Raw genomic sequence first — 20,471 nt, 5'->3', positions numbered from 1 at the left:
TGGGGCACAACAGAACTCTGTGATAATTCCAATCTACTGAACGAGAGAAGCTTCTTTGATAATATGAAAGTGCCACTTATCCATGGATATAAAGACAAGAATTTAGAAAATGTTCAAGAGCTACATCCTTTAGGGAAGAGGCAGTAGTAGGTTCTACAGGTTCCATGGGGCCTATCAAGTGCAAGTATACAGTGCATACGAGTATACAGTGCCAGGCATGCATTCCCTACTACTAAGCAGGTCTTAAGTTCAATTAAGTGGCTGTAGGGTAAAGTGCCACTATTGTACTGTTCAGAACCTCTTAACCTGATGCTCTTTGTTGTAGTTCAAAGGCTTACATCGGGCTAGTACTATTCATTGCTTTTCGCCCCTGGCAGCTTGCATGGCTCCTTTGGATACTATGAAAGCTATTTTTTTCAGACCAAAACCAGATCGATTTCTCAAAGTCCTGTATCTGAAGTGTATAGTGTTCATATCTGAAATATGTGGTATCCCCCAAGGACTATTAGCTCTTCTACTGTAGGAAGGAACTACAAAAGCTTTCAAGAGAGAAAAACAGTAAAGCATGAGGAATTCAGTTTCTCTGTATCCTTGGCATCATTTGGTATTATCCCCAATTTTTATTTTAGCTAATAGATATGTAGCAATATATCATTGTGGTGTTGATTTACACATTCTAGGTGAGTAAGAATATTGGTTTTATTCACGTTCTTAGTTATCATCTTATATCCCCACCAGTGAAATGTTTTTTATACTACTTTTCTAATTTTTACTTGAAATTCTTTTTATACATGAAGTTCAGGGTTCTTTGTACATTCTAGATTCTAATTCTTGTTGAATAAATGATCTTCAAATGTTTTCTTCTATTCTACAGGTTATAGTTTCATCTCTCCCAAAAACTCAATTTCAATAATTTTTTTTGTTTATACTTTGGTAATCACATTGAAAGTTGTTTGGCTAGCTTTATAGCCTGTATATTCTCTTTAATATAAAAGTTTTGTAATTTATTGATGTCCAATGTCCATTTTGAGAAAAATTTGCATACCTTTATGGAAGTATTTGGCTTTTTTACATAAATGTGTTTATTACTATGTGTTTATTACTGGCCAATGATGACTAAAATGGTAGGTTTTTTTTATCAGTCTTTAAATTCTTTTTTTCCTCCTTAATACACTTGATTGTATCTGCAGAGGTGACTCTAAAGGCTCTGGCCCCACCAGTTGTGGTGTTTATACAGGAATCACAGAGTTAGATCTTCTTTCCAAGAAAAAGAAGATGCCAACTGTAGCAACACTTGGATTTGTCATGCTGATGCATTTTAATTTTCTTCAGCATTTCTCAAAGACAGGCATGGTAGCAGGCCTCTCATTTATTGATGACTCTAGTCTTCTGAGTGTGATCTAAATTTCAGCACAAAGAGGTGAAATTCTAAGTTTACCAATGAATATTTATTGGCTTCAGCATTATTTGTTGAAACACCATTTTTCTTTCATTTAATTGTTTTTGTACTTTCTCAAAATCCACTCAAGCATATTTTCTGTCTCTCTGGTCTCTCTATTCTGTTCCACTGATCTTTATGTTTAGAATTCTTCCATGGACATATAGTCAGTCTTGATTATAGTCAGTCTAATGCGTATTGAAATCAGATAGTCAGTTTTCACCTTTTTACTCATTTGAAATACTTTTAGATATTTTCCCCACTCCCTTTCTAAATACATTTTAGAATTATCTTATTTTTATCTATCAAAATATTTCTGAGGTTTTATATTATTCTCATTCAGCCTGTATAGCAATTTTGAAAGGATTGGCATTTTCCCCAGCTCTGATTAATAGTTTCCCCACGCCTTGATTTCTTGGTCAGGTTACCAGAATCTCTAAAGAGAGACCTGCTTTTCTAACACGCAAAGTCTCAAACCCCAGGTAATTGGCTTACTGGGGTACCTATTAACACATCATCGCCAAAGCAGCCCAGCCCTCCCAGCAGCACTGAGTACCAGTGGCTCCCTCCAGCACTTCTCATCCTGACCTTTACATTCAACTCCCCCCTCTCAGGGGTTGGGCCTCACTTCCCTCGCCTCCAGCTTCTTTTTTCTTTTATTTGTTTTTGTTTCTGTTTTGTTTCTTAAGACAAGGTTTCTCTGTTTAGCCCTGGCAGTCCTGCCTGAAACATTCTCTGTAGAACTAGCCTCAAAACCAGAGATCCACCTGCCTCTGCTAGGATTAAAGGCATGTGCCACTTGCACTCTTGGTCTCTTGGTTCTTGGTTCCTCTTTTGCCCCCTTCTCTCTTTCCCTTCCTCCTTCACTCTCCCTTCTTCATGGCCTGGTTCAATCTGCTGGCTGTGTTTAGTGTGGACCCCTCCAGATGCCTCTGGCTGTTTTCTCCCTCATATGTACAGTAATCCTTCTCTTCCACCTTACCTAAGTGGGTCATGTCTTCATTTTTTTCATTCACTCTCAACAGTCTGTCTCCCTTTCTCTATTATACGTACATCTTAAGAACTATTTAAACCTGGTGAAGGGAGACCTTTTCTCAGTGCAACTTATTGCACTTTGCCAAACATGAACTCTCTTAGAACCTCCATTACTCAGTATCTCCTACCTGCTCAAAACACCCATCATACTCACTCATGTTCTAACTACCTCTGTGGTCTGTAACTTGAATGTACACTAATATAGCTGTGCTCTTGGGCCCCAAGTCTTCCCTCAGCATTCACCTAACACCACTGTGAGGATCTGGTGGAAGAGGTGTTGGAGAGTGCTTGTGCTGGCTCATTTTATGTCGACTTGACACAAGCCAGAGTTACAGAGCAGAGGAAGGCACGACTGAGAAAAATGCCTCCATAAAACCCAGCTGTAGGCGAGCCTGTAAGGTTCTCCAGCCTTCCTAATGATACAACCCTTTAAATCGGTTTCTCATGTGTGGTAACCCCCAATCATAAAATTATTTTGTTGCTATTTCATAATTGTAAATCTGTTATTGTTATAAATCTTAATATAAATATTTGGTATGCAGGATATCTGAAATTCAAGCCCCAAAGGGGTTGGGTCCACAGGTTGAGAACCACTGTTGTAGGGCATTTTCTTAGTTGGTGATTGGTATGTGAGTGCGCAGCTCATTGTGGGTAGTAGTCCTGGATTCTATAAGAAAGCAAGCCAGTAAGCAGCACTCTCCCTATGCCCTCTGCATCAGCTCTTGCCCCCAGATTTCTGTCATGTTTGAGTTTCTATACTGACTGCCTTCAATAGGCAATGTTGTGGAAATATAATACAAATATACCCCCCAAGTTGCTTTGGTCATGGTGTTTCATTACAGCAATAGAAACTCTAACTTAGACAATATCTATCCCCAGTTTATCTGACCTGGTTCTCCATAACTAAGAGCCCATTCCAGGCCATGTTGTAAAAACCAGTTAACCTGTAAATTCCACTTGCCCAAAGCCAGGTAACTTCTGAGAATATTGAGGGGTGTGGTTCCTAGGAAATAATGAGTCACATGTTTTTGCTCCCCTAACAAGACTGTCCACATGGTATATGCTCTGTAAACTCCTAGAGTAAATAGTTATGTTTGAAAGGAAAACAGCAATTTTTTTTATTCTCTCTCCTTCTCCCTCTCTCCTTCCCCCCTCTCTTTTCACAAAGGTTGGAGGCAGGGTATGCTAAGTAGGAACTGAGGGATGCTGGGAGAACCTGGAGACCAACTCTGCTTTGATATTCACCTCCAATCCTTTTCCTAGTTCTGAAACCAAACACTTAGTATGACAGAGACCCCCAGATCCTAGTAGTGACCTCCCAAGGTCTCCAAGATTATTTGGACAAGATGATGATTCCACCTGAATTGTGGTAAAGATAACCACTGGGAGACACTGTTCTAATGCCTTGACTGACATGAGGACCCATCTCAAACTGCGGACACTGAAAAGTTGATTGTTGCACTTTGCCTAGAAAAAGTGTTCCCAATGTCCTTCCTCCACAGGAAAAAAAAAGACTCTCATTTTCTGGGCCTCATGGCCTCACTGGTACCTCTGTCCCCAAAACTACACTATAGAGACCAAAAGAAACTGGGCTGATCGCTAGCTAATGAACCTGCATTCATCAACAATCAACTGATTCAGAAACCAAAATTTGACCCATTAATTTCTTGAATGTCAACAAATTCAAATTTAATTTTATAAATGTCTGTTGCCATTCCTTTGGCTTCTGGATGCACAGAGCAAAACCTTTGAAAAGTAACGCTACTGTATTATCCCAGAGCATGCTATTCATGTCTACATTGTAACACTAGCACATTGTACTTTCATTGTTTACTTACTGGCCCCTCTCCAATCAGCCCATGAATATCATGAAAACTGCAACTGTTCTTAATTCTTCAGGTCTCTATACCCTAGAATAACATTCAAAACAAGGAACATACTTATGTCAAATATTAGGTAAACTGACATAATTTCTTGTATTTCTTCTACATACAACAAAGCCAAATCATTCAGATCATTTCCCAGAAAACAAATCTAAATTTTAAGATGACAAAGCTGTTTTAATAAATATTTGTATAGTATTCAGTAGAACTAGTGTACTAAGCATATCTAATTTGGAATTAGATTAAGATTTAAAAGTAAAAAATCATTTTGTATAACTAAAAAGCCATTTTATGTGACTTACAATAATATAATTCTTAAATTTAGCTGTGATTAAGAGCTCAGAAACAAGTCCCTGGCAGCTCAGATAGGAACCTAGTCTAGGACAGGCCTTGATATGCTAGTGAACCAACCCCAACCTGTGAACTCTGATAGAGGAAAGCTACTGCACAATGAATACAAAACAGGAACTTTGGGGATTGTCTATGGGATTGCATTGCAATGCTTCCAAGATCATTTTCCAAATATTTAATAAATTCAATCATCTCCTAAAATTAAAAAATACAATAAATGCACAAAACAGGAGAGTGTATAGTAATTCATATAGTATTCAATAGTACTAGTATAATACTTATATCTAATTCTATATGGTTAAGGAAAGCTACTGTGTGTGTGTGTGGGGGGGTCCCTGCATGGAGGCCTAGAAAGGCCATTGTGTGAAGCTGTAAAAGCAAAGCTTGGATTGTTACCATTCTTGTGCTGGTGGTGCTAGGTTCTTTAAGAAAGAGAGCTGAGCAAGCTATGGGTATAAAGCCAATAAACAGTACCCCTTTATGGCCTCTGCATCAGTCAGCTCCTGCCTCCAACTTCTTGCCCTGTTTGAGTACTTGCCTTGACTTCCTTCAATGATGAACAGTGATGTGGAAGTATAAGCCAAGTAAGTCCTTTCCTCCTCAACTTGCTTTTTGGTCATGGTGTTTCATCACAGAAATAGTAACCCTGACTAAGACAGTAATAGAGTAGTAGTTAGGGTTGCAACACCATAGGAAGGACAATGCCAGCTGGCTGGACCACCATTCAGTGTTCCCAGGGACTAAACCACCTGGAGTATTCATGGAGGGATCCATGGCTCTGTTGTGCCCAATGGGCTCAACGTCCCAGATGTCCACACCCACAGAGACACAGAGACGGAGAGCAATGCAATAGGCAAGAGGTATGATTCCAGTATACTGGGGATACCCTGTAATCGGGACCTTTTATACATTTTTGTAGAATTAACACAGCATAAGTCCATTACTGAGGTAGGATTAACACAGCATGAGTCGGTCACTTCCCATCAGGGTTGACCTTTCACACAATTGAAGACCCCTGGAGGAGTGATTGCTATCTGACCACAGCCCTTTTCTAGATCACACCCATTTGGGGATATGGCAGGAAATTACTAGCATCATGGGGTCCTCAGGCACCTCTGCATCTGGCTCTGCTTCTTCCTTTTTCACAGTAATTACAGGCTTGACTCACCAGATTCTCCTTGTCCCTTAGGACCCCACAGCTCCAGCTACATATGTAGCAGAGGATGGCATTGTCTGACATCAGTGGAAGAGGAGGCCCTTGGTCCTGTAGATGTCTTATGTCCCAGTGTAGGGGGGTGTTGGGTGGGTGGGTGGGGAAGCAGTTTTGTACAGGCAAAGGGGAGAAGAGAGAGGGCAGATGAGATGGGGGAGGTTGAAAAGGGGTAACTGGGAAGGGGATATCATTTGAAATGTAAACAAATGGAATGATTAACAAAAATATTAATAAAAACAAACAAACAATAAAAGCTAACAATGTATTAAATTCTCAAACCTTGGACAGTTTCTATAACATTACAGTTTCCTAGTACTGTTTGTTGGCTAGTAGTAAATCCTTGATGAACCCTGCTCCTTTCCTTGCATTATTATGCTTTTCTGTTGTTCTCTTCCTTTAGAAACTTTTTCTGATTATTATTAGCTTATTTCTCTGAATAAGTTTGTTTTCTCTAAATAATGCTCTTAGAAACTTCAGATTCCTGCTTCCAAGCTGTATTTGCACAATACAGCACCATGGTAATGTATTGTCTTTATAGTGCCTAGTCTCTGACGTTAAGTCAAAGCTTGGTGAGAGCAGAGCTTTCTGTTTGTTGTATATATTATGGGAGATTCTACTATGGGAGATTCACTGCCAGTGATGCTGCTCAATGCACAATATCCATCCAATAAATATTTTGACTATGTATACTAAAGGCTTTTGTCTCATTTTTCATTTACAAATGCAGATTAAGAAACATGAAATCTCTTAGAATTCTAGGGAATCACACTGTTTTTCAAATGCTAATTCAGAGTCATGGTTATTATTGCCTCTCTACTGTCTCTTTTTGGTCAGATCACTGTTCAGTATATAGCAGAACTGTTCATTCAAACATCCTGTTTTGCATTTATGATCCATTGCCCGAGACCAGCTCAGTCAAACAACCGGTTCCCCAGAGCAGGAACAAAGATTGAAAGGAAAACGAGACAGTTAGTCAAAATTATAAAATGACTTCGACACCTCTTGAGGCTGAAGCAAAGCCTTCTTTTTTCAGTCCTCTTTTAAACCACTTTAATTACATGCAGAAAGATAACATCAGTTCTGAGTTAGGGAACAAGCAAGTTAATAATCAAAACTCCTGTAAACATCTTTCTGGAGGTTAGGTATGAAGATCAGGGACAAGAGGAGATCCCAAGAGACAAAGAGACTGCCACACCTACATGCTATGAGCCTGCCCTGAACTACAGGTGTAAATGTCCTGTCCTGAGCTACAACTCCAAGTGTTCTGCCCTGAGCTTCAAATGCAAATGTTTTTAATCTGGGCCAGTTTCCTGAGTATAGAACCAGAGTCGGATTCCTCCCTTCAGCAACTTCTGATTGGACTGGTGAAGTAAGAATTCCCACCACCAACTGTCCAGAGGCACCAAAAATGCTCTCCACAATCCACTCCATGAAAATATATACATCTTAACTGTACATTGGCTTCTCTTTTACTAATATCTTATATTTTAATTGTATTTATTCTAGCACACCCTGTCTTCCTTACGTATTTGTTAGCAACACCAACAATATTGTTCCTTATAAAGGTAAGATTTCCTATTTCCAAGGATTCAAATTAATCTGTACTTATAACACATGGTAGAATTTATTGACAGCATATCTTCTAACCATTGTTCCATGCAATACATACTTCTAATAACTTGACAACCGAACATACACTGTGTAGAAATATACTACTTTGCTTCATAAGGAGCTAAGGGGGATTCATTCTTTTCTTCTTTCTTCCTTTTCTTGCTAGCCTAGTTCTTTAGGAATGATAGAAGGACAGGAACAATTATGATAGCAAAGGTAGGGCTCTCTATTATGAGGCCTCTCATAGTAAAATATCAAGAATTCACACATAATTAATATTTGTTGTAAAGGTTGCCAACAGAGAAACATTTATTTATAGATAAATATGTCAAATGGGAATGTTAAAACTGCAGTACTTAAAACTTAAGTGTTTATGGCCATTCTCAATTCCTGTCTGCAATACTGAACAATTCTAGAAATGTACCAAATCTCCCTTTACAGTAAAAGATGAGTGTAGCTGCTTGTGAAACTCTTGAGGCCCATGGTTTTTCTTGCAAGATTATATTATTATTTTAGTTACGATATCTATTGTTTTAATAAAATACCATTGCTAAAAGAATAATTTGGAGAAGAAAGAATTAATTTCATCTTACAATATCTTAGAAGTCACAAAAGGAAACAAAAGCAGGAAGTATAGCAGATGTCATGGTGAAAAGCATCTTACTGACTTGTTCCACATGACTAATCAGCTTTCTTTCTTTATTTTTATTGGACATTTGATTTATTTAATTGTAATGTTATCACCTTTCCCAGTTACCCTTCTGAAAAACCCCTATCCCATTCTCCCTCCCCCCTGCTTTCTTTGAGGGTACTTCCCGACCCACCCCACACCCACACTTCTTCCTCTCTACCCAAGCATTTCCTTACACTGGGACTTTGAGCCTTCACAGGACCCAGCGGCTCTCCTTCAATTAATGACATAAAAAGTAAGCCTCTACTATATAAGTAGCTGGGGCCATGGACCCATTCATGTATACTCTTTTCTTGGTGGTTTAATCCCTGGAAGCTCTGCGCGGGGGGGGGGGGTGGGAGGTCTTAGTGGTTGATATAGTTGTTCTTCTGATGGGTTACAAACCCTTTCAGCTCCTTCAGTCCTTTCTCTAACTCCTCCACTGGGGACCCTGTTCTCAGTCCAATGGTTGGCTGCAAGCATCTACCTCTGTATTTGTCATGCTTTGGCAGAGCCCCCGAGGAGGCAACTATAGCAGGCTCCTTTCATCAAGTACTTCTTGGCATCTTCAGTAGTGTTTGGTGTCTGTATGTGGGATGGAACTGTAGGTGGGGCAGTTTCTAAATGGCCTTTCCTTCAGCCTCCGCTCAACTCTTTGTCCCTGTATTTCCTCCATCGAGTATTTTGTTCTCCCTTCTAAGAAGGACTGAAACATCCACACTTTGGTCTTCCTTCTTCTCGAGCTTCATGTGGTTTGTGAATTGTATCCTGGGTATTCTGAGCTTTGGGACTAATATACACTTATCAGTGAGTACATACCATGTGTGTTTTCTTGTGATTGAGTTACCTCACTCAGGATGATAGTCTCTAGTTCCATCCATTTGCCTAGGAATTTCATGAACTCATTGTTTTTAATAGCTGAGTAGTACTCCATTGTGTAAATGTACCACACTTTCTCTATTCATTTCTCTGTTGAAGGACACCTGGGTTCTTTATAGCTTCTGGCTATTATAAATAAGGCTGCTATGAACATAGTGGAGCATGTGTCCTTGTTATATGTTGGAGCATCTTTGGGGTATATGTCCAAGAGTGGTATAGCTGGGTCCTCAGGTAGTACTATATCCAATTTTCTGAGGAACTGCCAGACTGATTTCTAGAGTGGTTGTACCAGATTGCAAACCAACCAACAATGGAGTACTGTTCCTCTTTTTCCACATCCTTGCCAGCATCTGCTGTCATCTGAGTTTTTGATCTTAACCATCTGACTACTGTGAGATGGAATATAAGGTTTGTTTTGATTTACATTTCCCTAATGACTAGGGTGTTGAACATTTCTTTAGGTGCTTCTCAGTCATTCTTAATTTCTCAGTTGAGAATTCTTTGTTTAGCTCTGTACCCCATTTTATTTTAATAAGGATATTTGATTTCTGTGAATCTAACTTTTTGAGTTCTTTACATATATTGGATACTAGCCCTCTATTGGATGTAGGATTGGTAAAGATATTTTCATAATCCGTTGGTTGCCATTTTGTCCTATTGACAGTGTCTTTTGCCTTACAAAAGCTTTGCAATTTTATGAAGTTTCATTTCTCTATTGTGGATTTTAGAGCATAAGCCATTGGTGTTCTACTCAGGAAAATTCCCCCCGTGCCTATGTGTTCAAGGCTCTTCCCACTTTCTCTTCTATTAGTTTCAGAGCATCTGATTTTATGTGGATATCCTTGATCCACTTGGAGTTGAGCTTTGTATAGGTGATAAGAAAGAATGGATTTGCATTTTTCTACATGGTGACCACCAGTTGTACTAGCACCGTATGTTGAAAATGCTATCTTTTTCTCCACTGGATAGTTTTAGCTCCTTTTCAAAAATCAAGTGACTATAGGTGTGTGGATTCATTTCTAGGTCTTAAGTTCTATTTGATTGATCTACCTGCCTGTCTCTATATAACAATACCATGCAGTTTTTTAAAAAAATAATGATTGCTCTGTAATACAACTTGAGGTCAGGGATTGTAATTTCCCCAGAAGTTCTTTTATTGTTGAGAAGAGTTTTCACTATCCTGGGTTTTTTGTTATTCCAAATGAGTTTGTAAATTGCTCTTTATAACTCTATTAAGAATTGAATTGGAATTTTTAGTCCTGCCAATCCATGAGCATGGGAGTTTTTCCATCTTCAGAGATCTTCTTTGATTTCTTCCTTCAAAGAGTTGAAGTTCTTGTCATACAAATCTTTACTTGCTTGGTTAGAGCCACACAAAGGTATTTTATATTATTTGTGACTATTGTTAAGGGTGTCTTTTCCCTAATTTCTTTCTCAGCCTGTTTAACTTTTGAGTAAAGAAAACTACTGATTTGTTTGAGTCAATTTTATATCCATCCCCCTTTGCTCTAGTTATTTATCAGGTTTAGGAGTTCTCTGGTGGAATTTTTGGTGTCATTTAAGTGTAATTCATATCAACTGCAAGTAGTGATATTTTAACTTCTACTTTCTAATTTGCATCCCCCTGACCTCTTTTGCTGTCTAATTGCTCCAGCCAGGACTTCCAGTACTATATTGAATAGGTAGGGGGAGAATGGGCAGCCTTGTCTAGTCTCTGATTTTAGTGGGATTGCTTCAAGATTTTCTCCATTTAGTTTGATGTTAGAAACTGTTTTGCTATACATTGCTTATTACTATGTTTAAGTATGAGCCTTGAATTCCTGATCATTCAAAGTCTTTTATCATGAAGGAGTGTTGAATTTTGTCGAATGTTTTCTCAGCACCCAATGAGATGATCATGTGGTTTTTTTTCTTTAAGTTTTTTTATATAGTGGATTACATTGATGGATTTATGTATATTTAACCATCCCTGCATCCCTGGGATGAAGCATACTTTATCATGGTGAATGATCATTTTGGTGTGTTCTTGGATTTGGTTTCCAAATGACAGCTGAGCCACCAGAAAAGTCTTGCAACCACTCTCCCACCTGAGCCCACAGTAAGCCCTAAGCCTGCCACATACCCTCTCTAGCTGTCCAGGGTGGGAACACCTGGTGATCTCATGGGCAGATAAAATGGTAAACTCTGGGATCCGGTCCTTACCAACCCAGCGAGAGGGCAGGGTGAACGCCATGAAGGTCAGGAACCACCTGCAAAGAGCTGAGATCCCAGAGCAGCTTCACAAAGGCTCTCCCAACTGAGCCCACGGAGCCAGAACAGAGTCACTGCAATCATTACTCACTGCTTGCCCTCAAATTGACAATACCCAGAAGCAATTTCCTTCCTGATCCCACGGGCCCTCAGATCCATAGGAGAGACAGGCTCTAGTCAGAGACAAAAAGATCACCTATAATAACAGACAACAAGATGGCAAGAGGAAAGAAAAAAAACCTAAGCAATGGAAACCAAGGCAACCAGGCAACATCAGAACCCAGCTACCCCACCACAAAGTTGTTTTTTTATACAAAGCCACATATTGGTTTTATTGCATTGAAGAACAATTTTAAAACACCATGTCTATAAAAAGTACAGTTTACAGAATTTCCATTTGAGTATAATCTTAAAAAGAAAGCAACTGAAAAAAAAATCAAGTTTAAGCTTTCCCTGTTAGGAACTCAGCATCAAATTTTCCATATTGAGTACTCTGTAATGTGGCCTCCAGGGATTTCATATTATTATCTTAAAATCTACAGACCACTCATTGTTTGAAGCACTGTACATTAAAAACATTAGTAAGGGAAAAGACAGCCTCAGCTGAAACCAATACAGAACATTTTCCATGTATCATCCTTTGTAGTGCTGGATTTGTGGACAAATATTGTGTAAATTTTCTTTTGTCCTGGAATATTTTGGTTTCTCCATATATGGTGTTTGAGAGTTTTGCTGGATATAGTAACCTGGGCTGGCATTTGTGTTCTCTTAGAGTCTGTATGACCTCTGTTCAAGATCTTCTACCTTTCATAGTCTCTGTTGAGAAGTCTGGTGTAATTCTCATTGGTCTGCCTTTATATGTTACTTGTCCTTTTTCTCTTAGAGCTTTTAGGATTATTTCTTTGTTTTGAATATTCAGAGTTTTGTCTATTATGTGTTGGGAGGAATTTCTTTTCTGGTATATTCTATTTGGAGTTCTATAGGCTTCCTGTATATTCACAGTCATCTTATTCTTAAGGGCAGGGAAGTTTTCTTCTGTGGTTTTGTTCAATGCAATCCCCATCAAAATTCCAACTCAATTCTTCTTAGAGTTGGAAAGAGAAATTTAAAAATTAATCTGGAATAACAAAAAACCTAGAATATCAAAATTTATTTTCAAGAATAAAAATACTTTTGGGGGAATCACCATTTCTGATCTCAAGCTATATTACTAAGCAATTGTAATAAAAACTTCATGGTACTGGTATAGAGATACGCAGGTAGATCAGTGGAACAGAACTGAAGACCAAGGAATGAACCCACACACCTATGATCAATTGATCTTTGACAAAGGAGTTAAAAACATTCAATGGAAAAAGGACAGCCTCTTCAAAAATTGTGTCCGTTCAACTGGAAAACAGCATGCAGAAGAAAGCAAATTGATCCTTTCCTATCTTCTTGTATAAAGCTCAAGTTCAAGTGGATCAAAGACCTCCAAGCAAAACCAGCTACACTGAAACTTATTAGAAGAGAAAGTGGGGAAGAGCTTAGAACACATAGGCACAGGGAAAAATTTCCTGAACAGAACACCAGTGACTTATGCTCTAAAATCAAGAATTGAGAAGTGGGACCTCATGAAATTGCAAAGTTTCTGTAAGGCTAAGGGCACTGTAAAAAGACAAAATGGCAGCCAACAGATTGGGAAAGGATCTTTACTAATCCTACATTTTATAGAGGGTTAATATCCAATATAAACAAAGAACTCAAGAAGCTAAAACTATAGAGAATCAAATAATCTTATTAAAAATGGGGTACAGACCTAAACAAAGAGTTCTCAGCTGAGGAATATTGAATGCCTGTGAAGCACCTAAAGAAATGCTCAATATCCTTAGTTATCAGTGAAATGCAAATCAAAACAACCCTTAGATTCCACCTCACAGCAGTTAAAATGGGTAAGATCAAAATCTCAGATGACAGCAGATGCTGGCGAGGATGTGGAGAAAAAGGAACACTCCTCTACTGTTGGTGGGGTTGTAAGCTGGTACAACCACTCTGGCAATCAGTCTGGTAGTTCGTCAGAAAATTGGACACAGTACTACCTGAAAACACAGATATTCCACTTTTGGACATATACTCCAAAGATGCTCCAACATATAACAAGGACACATGCTCCACCGTGTTTATAGCAGCCTTATTTATTCTAGCCAGAAGCTAGAAAGAGCCAAGAGGTTTTTTAACAGAGGAATGGATATAGAAACTGTGGTACATTTACACAATGGCATACTACTCAGCTATTAGAAACAATGACTTCATGAAATTGGTAGGCAAATGGATGGAATTGGAGACTATCATCCTGAGTGAGGTAACCCAGTCACAAAAGAACACCTGTGGCATGTACTCACTAATAATCAGAAACTAGCCTCAGAAAGCTCCGAATACCCAATAATCAATTCACAGACCTTATGGAGCTCAAAAAGAAGGAAGGTCAAACTGGGCACGCCTTAGTACTTCTTAGAAGAAAGAACAAAACAATCATGGGAGGAAATGCAAGGTCCAACAGAGAAACAGGGATTGAAGTAAAGATCACTCAGAAGCTGCCTCACTTTGGGATCCACCACATATGCAGCCACCAAATCCAAGCACTATGGCTGATCCCAAGAAGTACTTACTGGCAGGAACCAGACAGAGATGCCCCCTCGGGGACTATGCTAGAGTCATGTAGATACAGCTGAGCATGCTTGCAGGTAACTATTGGACTGAACTCAGGGACCCCAATGAGGATCCTAAAGAATGGATCTAAGGTGCTGAAAGGGGTTGCAACCTCATGGGAAGAACAACATTATCAACCCACCAAACCCTCCAAAATTCCCATGGAGTAAAACACCAACCTTTGTGCACACTTTGAGAGACCTATTGATCCAGTTGCATGTGTAGCTGAAGGTAGCAGTGTCTGCCATGCTATGTGAGAAGAGGCTTTTGTTCCAGAGAGGACATGTTTTCCCAACGTAGGGGAATGCCAAGGTAATGGGGTGGAGAGGGGGATCAGAAGGGAGTGCACCTTTGTGAAGTCAACTGGAGGGTGAGGGGTGATGGGAGCTGGGTGGGGTAAAGGGATAACATCTCAAATGTAAATACAGAGTGTCTCATAAAAATTATGAATAAATAAAGGGTAAAATTTTAAATTACTAAAAAACAAATAAAACTATCATTCATCAGATAACTTTGTTATATTGTAGAGGCACTAATATGAGGGAATTTCACTGTTAAGAGATCCTATAATAAACAGAGAGAATATCAGTAACTATTCTAATTATCTATGTCTTTGTCCAAGGGGGAATAAAATAATAAAATCTCAAATTCTTCAGGCATCTTAAAAAAAAAAAAAAGAACCTCAATGCCTTATGTTCTATGAAATAATACACAGACACAAACAGTGGTGGGGTAAGTCTTCCAATACCAGTTTAAGAAAATCCGTGTATGAATGTTGTCTTAGTATTAGAGTTGTCATTGCTATGAAGAGACACTATGACCAAGGCAAGTCTTATAAAGGACACCATTTAATTGGGACTATCTTACAGTTTCTGAGGTTCAGTCCATTATCATCATGGTGGGAAGCATGGTAGCGTTCAGGCAGGCATAGTGCAGAAGGAGCTGAGAGTTCTACATCTTTATCCAAAGGCAAACAGAAGAAAGATCTCAAAGCCCACCCCTACTGTGACACTTCCTCCACCAAGGGTACACCTACGGCAGTAATGCTCCACCTCCTAATAGTGCCATTCCCTGGGCCAACAGAATATAGCACAGGTTATAAATAAACTGGTTTTCAAGCATAGAGCCAGCCCGAACAATAATAATACCCTATTTAAAAAGACCTAAGACAATGAATTCCATTTCCAATGGACAAACAGAATTGTGCGAATAAACTTAAAACTACTTTTTTGTGCTAGTGTTATAAAATGTAGCTTTTAATAGAACCTTGGCCCAAATGTCAGTAATGTGGGTGGGAGAAGAAACTTATTTCACTAGGAAAAATAACAACTATCTTTTTCCTAAACTTCAACATACACAATTTATACATGTACAATTGCTGTAACACTTTACACAATTCCTATGTACTGGAGCAAGAACAAGGCCTAATAACAATTATATTTCAAACAGTGGGCCAAGGCTATCCATAAAAATACCATCCATCCTACTTCCCCCTAAGTTTCTAAAATATCACATACTTTCCTCAACATCTGCAGCCATCCAGGAATTTTTAGGAACCTTTTGTGCATGATCTTAATTTCTAATCCCTTGCTCTTTGGGCTCTGTGACAAAAGATCAAAACCACCAAAGCTGATGGTTCACTTGAAGTCTGACAAGAGAGCCTGGCTCAATTGTCTCATAGGATGAAAGCAGTGCTGCATCGACTGGCTCCATGCAGGAGGGGCATGTGAAGGATCTCATCAACCAGTCAGTCATCTATACAGTTCAGGTGATAGAGGTGTGTGCACGGCAGAAATCGAATTGGGTCCCCATAAACAAAGTCCATCATACAGATCACACATTCTCGAATCTTTTTTTCTGATCCGTCTCTTCCAGGGTCATAAACTCCTTTAGGCAGATGCTGTCTAAGGCCTATTCTTTGAGCTATTCTAATTTGTTCCTCTTCAGTCAGCTGAGTTGCTAGCCGAGTCTGGCTAGGTGTCAGATGATAGACAGGAAACAGAACTTGTTCCTGATGTGGCGGTGGCTCCTGATCTGGCTCAGTCCCCTGGCCAAAGCTAGCCCGGTCGGACTGAGACTTGTGAAGCAGGGAGATGTCATCCGAAATCGGGGATTTGAGGCAGTTCCCCATCTTCTGGGACTGGGGTGTAGGCTTGAGATCTGTGCGGTGTCCTCAGAGACTGTTCACGCTGTCTGTCTGGTGATGTCTGTAAGCACAAATTTCTCATGAGAGTCATCATTATTCCCGTAAGTCCTTCGTGGATTTGGTTTCATTTCCCTTGGGAAGCTCTTTCTGCCCCTCCAGTCTGGGTTAGTCACCTGCTCAGAGTCCTTATGCCTTTCTCTGGTAGATTTTTTTTTTTTTTTGACTCATATGAGGTGTCCTTCCTTATTTGTGTGTGTGTGTGTGTGTGTGTGTGTGTGTGTTGATAACTTTTTATTGAAAGTCGATTTTAATTGCTATTTGAAAGGCTACTCTAGCTTGTTTCTTGTGCCCATTTGATTTAAAAAAAAAAAATTCCAGCCTTTTACTCTGAGGTTCATTTCCTTTATGCAGCAAAATGCTGGGTCCTGTTTATGTATCCAGTCAGTTAATCTGTATCTTTTTATTGGGAATTGAGTCCATTGATGTTAAGAGTTATTAAGGATTAGTGATTGTTGCTTCCTGTTATATTTGTTGTTAGAGGTGGAATTAGTTATGTTTGTGTGGTTATCTTTTTTCGGACTTTTTGAAAAATGATTATCGTCATGCTTTTCCTAGGGTGCAGTTTCCCTTGGAGTTTTCCATCTATTACCTTTTGTAGGACTAGATTTGTCTAAATTTGATTTTGTCATTTAATGTCTTGATTTCTCATACTATGGTAATTGAGGGTTTTGCTGGATATATTAACCTGAGCTTGAATTTGTGTTTTTTTAGGGTCTGTATGGCGTCTGTCCAGGATCTTGTAGCTTTCATGGTTTCTGTTGAGAAGTCTGTTGTAATTCTGATAGGCCTGCCTTCATATGTTACTTGATCTTTTTTCCCTGTCTGCTTTTTAATATTCTTTCTTTGTTTTGTTCATTTGGTATTTTGATTACTATGTGATGGAAGGAGTTTCTTTTCTGGTTCAGTCTATTTGGAGTTCTGTAGGTTTCTTGTATCTTCATGATTATCTCTTTCTTTAGATTAGGGGAGTTTTCTTCTATAATTTTGTTGAAGATATTTACTGGCCCTTTAAGTTGGGAATCTTTCCTCTCTTCAACACCTATTATCCTCAGATTTGATATTCTCATTGTGTCTTGGATTTCCTGGATATTTTGGGTTAGGAGCTTTTTGATTTTTGCATTTTTTTCTGACTGGTGTGTCAATGTTTTCTGTTATCTTCTGCCCCTTTAGATTCTTTCTTTCATCTCTTGTATTCTGTTGGTGACACTTGCATCTATGACTCCTGATCTCTTTCCTGGGTTTTTTATCTCCAGGGTTGTCTCCCTTTGTGGTTTCTTTATTGTTTCTATTTCCAGTTTTAGATCCTGGATGGTTTTGTTCAATTCCTTCGCCTGTTTGGTTCTGTTTTCTTGTAATTCTTTAAGGGATTTTTGTCTTTCCACTTTAAGGGCTTCTTCCTTTTTACCCGTGTTTTCCTGTATTTCTTTAAGAAAATTATTTATGTCCTTTCTAAAGTCCTGTATCATCATCATGAGATGTGATTTTAAATCGGAATCTTGTTTTTCCATTGTGATGGACTTGCTGTAGTGGTAGAACTGGGTTCTGATGATGCCATGTAGCCTCCGTTTCTGTTGCTTTCGTTCTTGTGCTTGCCTTTCGCCATCTGTTCATCTCTAGTGCTAAATGCCCTTGCTGTCTCTGACTGGAGCCTATCTCTTTTGTGATCCTTGTCATGTCAGAACTCCTCAAAGTCCAGCTGTCTCTGTGATCCTGTGATTCCTGTGATCCTGAGATCCTGGGTGTATCAGAGCTCTTGGGAGTCAAGCTTTCTCTGGGTTTTTCTGGAGTGGGTTAGGGGGCCTGACTTTGTTCCGGGCTGACCTCTGGCTGGGTTAGGGTTTGTGTTTACCTGGTTCCTGTGGGAGACCCAGTTACGCTAGATGTTGGGAAAGATATCATCGTGTCCTCAGTGGTGATCTTGAGTGCGTCAGAGCTCCTGGGTGTGTCCAATTTCCTGGGAGTTGAGCTTCCTCTGTGATCCTGTGATCCTAGGCTTGTCAGTGTACCTGGAATTCAGACTTCCTCTGGGTGTTGTGGGAATGGGTGTGGAACCAGCACCCAAGGTCTGCTCAGGGCACAGATTCAGATGGGAGGGTGTTTATTGTTTCTTGAAGAGAACACTATAACAAACAACTCTACTTGCCTTGGATTTTTTTTTTTTTTTTTTTTTGTAATCAGCTTTTATAGCCTAAGCTAATGTACAGATGTAATTGTCACTTATGAACTCTACCATTTCCATGATCCACAAGTAATATATGTGTGTATGTATGTCAAGGTAATGTTGAAAACAAACAAGCAAAACAAAAAAGGTTGAATATAACCCTATAAAATCACAGCTCCATAGCTGTGGCATTATAAGCAGGGCATCAGGAAACAACTTTATTTCATAGAGGTCTATCAATAGAACATTATCTCCTCTGCATAGAAAAACTACGGCAAAAGATGATGTGACATCCTTAAAAAGCAAGATAGGCCTTCAACTTAGATGATTGCTACCTTAAAATCTCAAGATGCCTTAAGGGGGGCAGAGGGCAGTAGGGAGGGGAAGCCACCATACAAGAAACTGCAGCTGGCCACTGAAGTGACTTAGATACCTTCCCATCTCTTATTTAAAAGGTTATTTCAATATATTTGATCATTTTATCTTCCTTAGTTTTCCCTAGTTTATCCCCATCTCCTTACCCAACTAACTTTATGTTCTCTCTTTTCAAAAAAAAAAAAAGCCTGTAAAATAGCTTTTTATTCATCTGATACAATTGTCATCTCTGAGGCTCACTGCTTCTGTTTGCTAATTTCGGTCTAGTCCTGGAAGCTTTTAGCCTCTATTCAATTTTATCTAGGTATAGAATGTTTTCAGCCTCTTACTGCTGAATAAGCTCATCCTTTCTTGTTCTTTCTGATCTCTGGCTGGCTGGTTTAACTCAGCTGTTCTGGCCCAAAACTCCTCTCCAAACTGACTAATTCAATCTGGATTCTCTCTCTTGGACTCTCCTGAATTGCTCTGCTTGGCTTCATATTAACTTTGGCAATATATTCTAATCTTCTGGCTACTTCTCATTTTCTAGTTTGCTCTGTCTTTAACTGTGTCTAGCTTGTTCTCTCTCTCTGTGGCTCTGTTTCACTCTCTCTGAGTCTCTCTCTGTCTGTCTCTGTCTCTCTGTCTCTCTCTCTGTTTGTCTCCCTCTCCAATCTCTCCAATCTCTCTGTACAACTGTCCTTGTAATATTGCCTCCTCTCTTTCTCTCTGCACTGCTTCTAGCAGCTGTCCTTTCCTCTCTGTTCTCTTGAAAGTTGGGCATATTCTATATTGGCAAATATTTCTCTGATTGGTCAGCTTGTCTGCCACACAATTAGACTTCACTTTCAAACATTCGTGCCTCCTACTACAAACTAACTTTACTTTCACTGTTTGGGATTAACAATGTGCACTAAGGGAGAGTCTGTATTCTAGCCAGAAGGATTAAAGGTGTATGCTAAGGGCTGAACAACACCACAAATAGAAATAGGGTTTTTTCAGTAAATAACACAATTTTGGGGTTCACAGCATGATCAAATAGCATACAACAACAACAACCATTAGTAGACACACACACACACACACACACACACACACACACACACACACACACTCCAAGCCAGTAAGGCAAAAAACAAAATGAAATAGAACAAGTGACAGCAAGATCCATAAAGCTCATGTTTGTCCTGAGGCCTGACATGGAGTGTGGTTGACATGCCTAGTAACACATGATTGGAGAAAAGGGATTTTTCCTGTGGATATCAATTGCATTGAGAAGTCAAGTGGGTATCCAACTGGAAATGTTAACTTACTGACTAGCTTTCATTATGCCAAAAGGTACCCTGCACATTATAGGAGGGGAAAGTTAATCATTACACTATCACATGGCGACACACTCTGTGGCCTGTAACAGCAACTAGTTTTGATTGGATTGAAGAACCACTTCATGAGATAGGATCTGTATTTGATGATGTTAAAGTGGTAAAGACCCTGACTGCAGACAGGCCATGGATTACAGGAAAACCTATTTCTATTTTTCTGCTAAAAGAGCATCACAATAAGGTGACTTTTAATGGTATGTTGCTACACCCATAGATTAGTGCCTCATTCAAGCTTAACCAAAGAAGCTTCTCTCAGTAAATGGGAATTAATCCAGGGACCTACAACTGGAGAATGTGTAGTGAGTTGGGGAGTTTGGAGCACTTAGTTTTAAATGAAATGTTTTTATCAA

At 39.3% G+C, this 20,471-nt stretch overlaps 1 protein-coding gene across 1 annotated transcript; it reads right to left on the bottom strand.

Moving 5' to 3' along the window:
• Positions 1-15,765: 15,765 nt before the first annotated feature.
• Positions 15,766-16,149, bottom strand: LOC308415399 (RING finger protein 11-like; the record flags this gene model as incomplete). Its single annotated transcript, XM_080910409.1, has 1 exon — positions 15,766-16,149. One exon carries the CDS (start codon positions 16,147-16,149, stop codon positions 15,766-15,768), a length of 384 nt encoding a protein of 127 aa, XP_080766535.1.
• Positions 16,150-20,471: the final 4,322 nt, after the last annotated feature.

Source organism: Micromys minutus (assembly GCF_963924665.1).
Source record: "Micromys minutus genome assembly, chromosome: X".
NCBI lineage: Eukaryota > Metazoa > Chordata > Mammalia > Rodentia > Muridae > Micromys > Micromys minutus.
The sequence above is the reverse complement of the archived record's forward strand: the minus strand, read 5'-3'. Positions and strand labels throughout refer to the sequence as shown.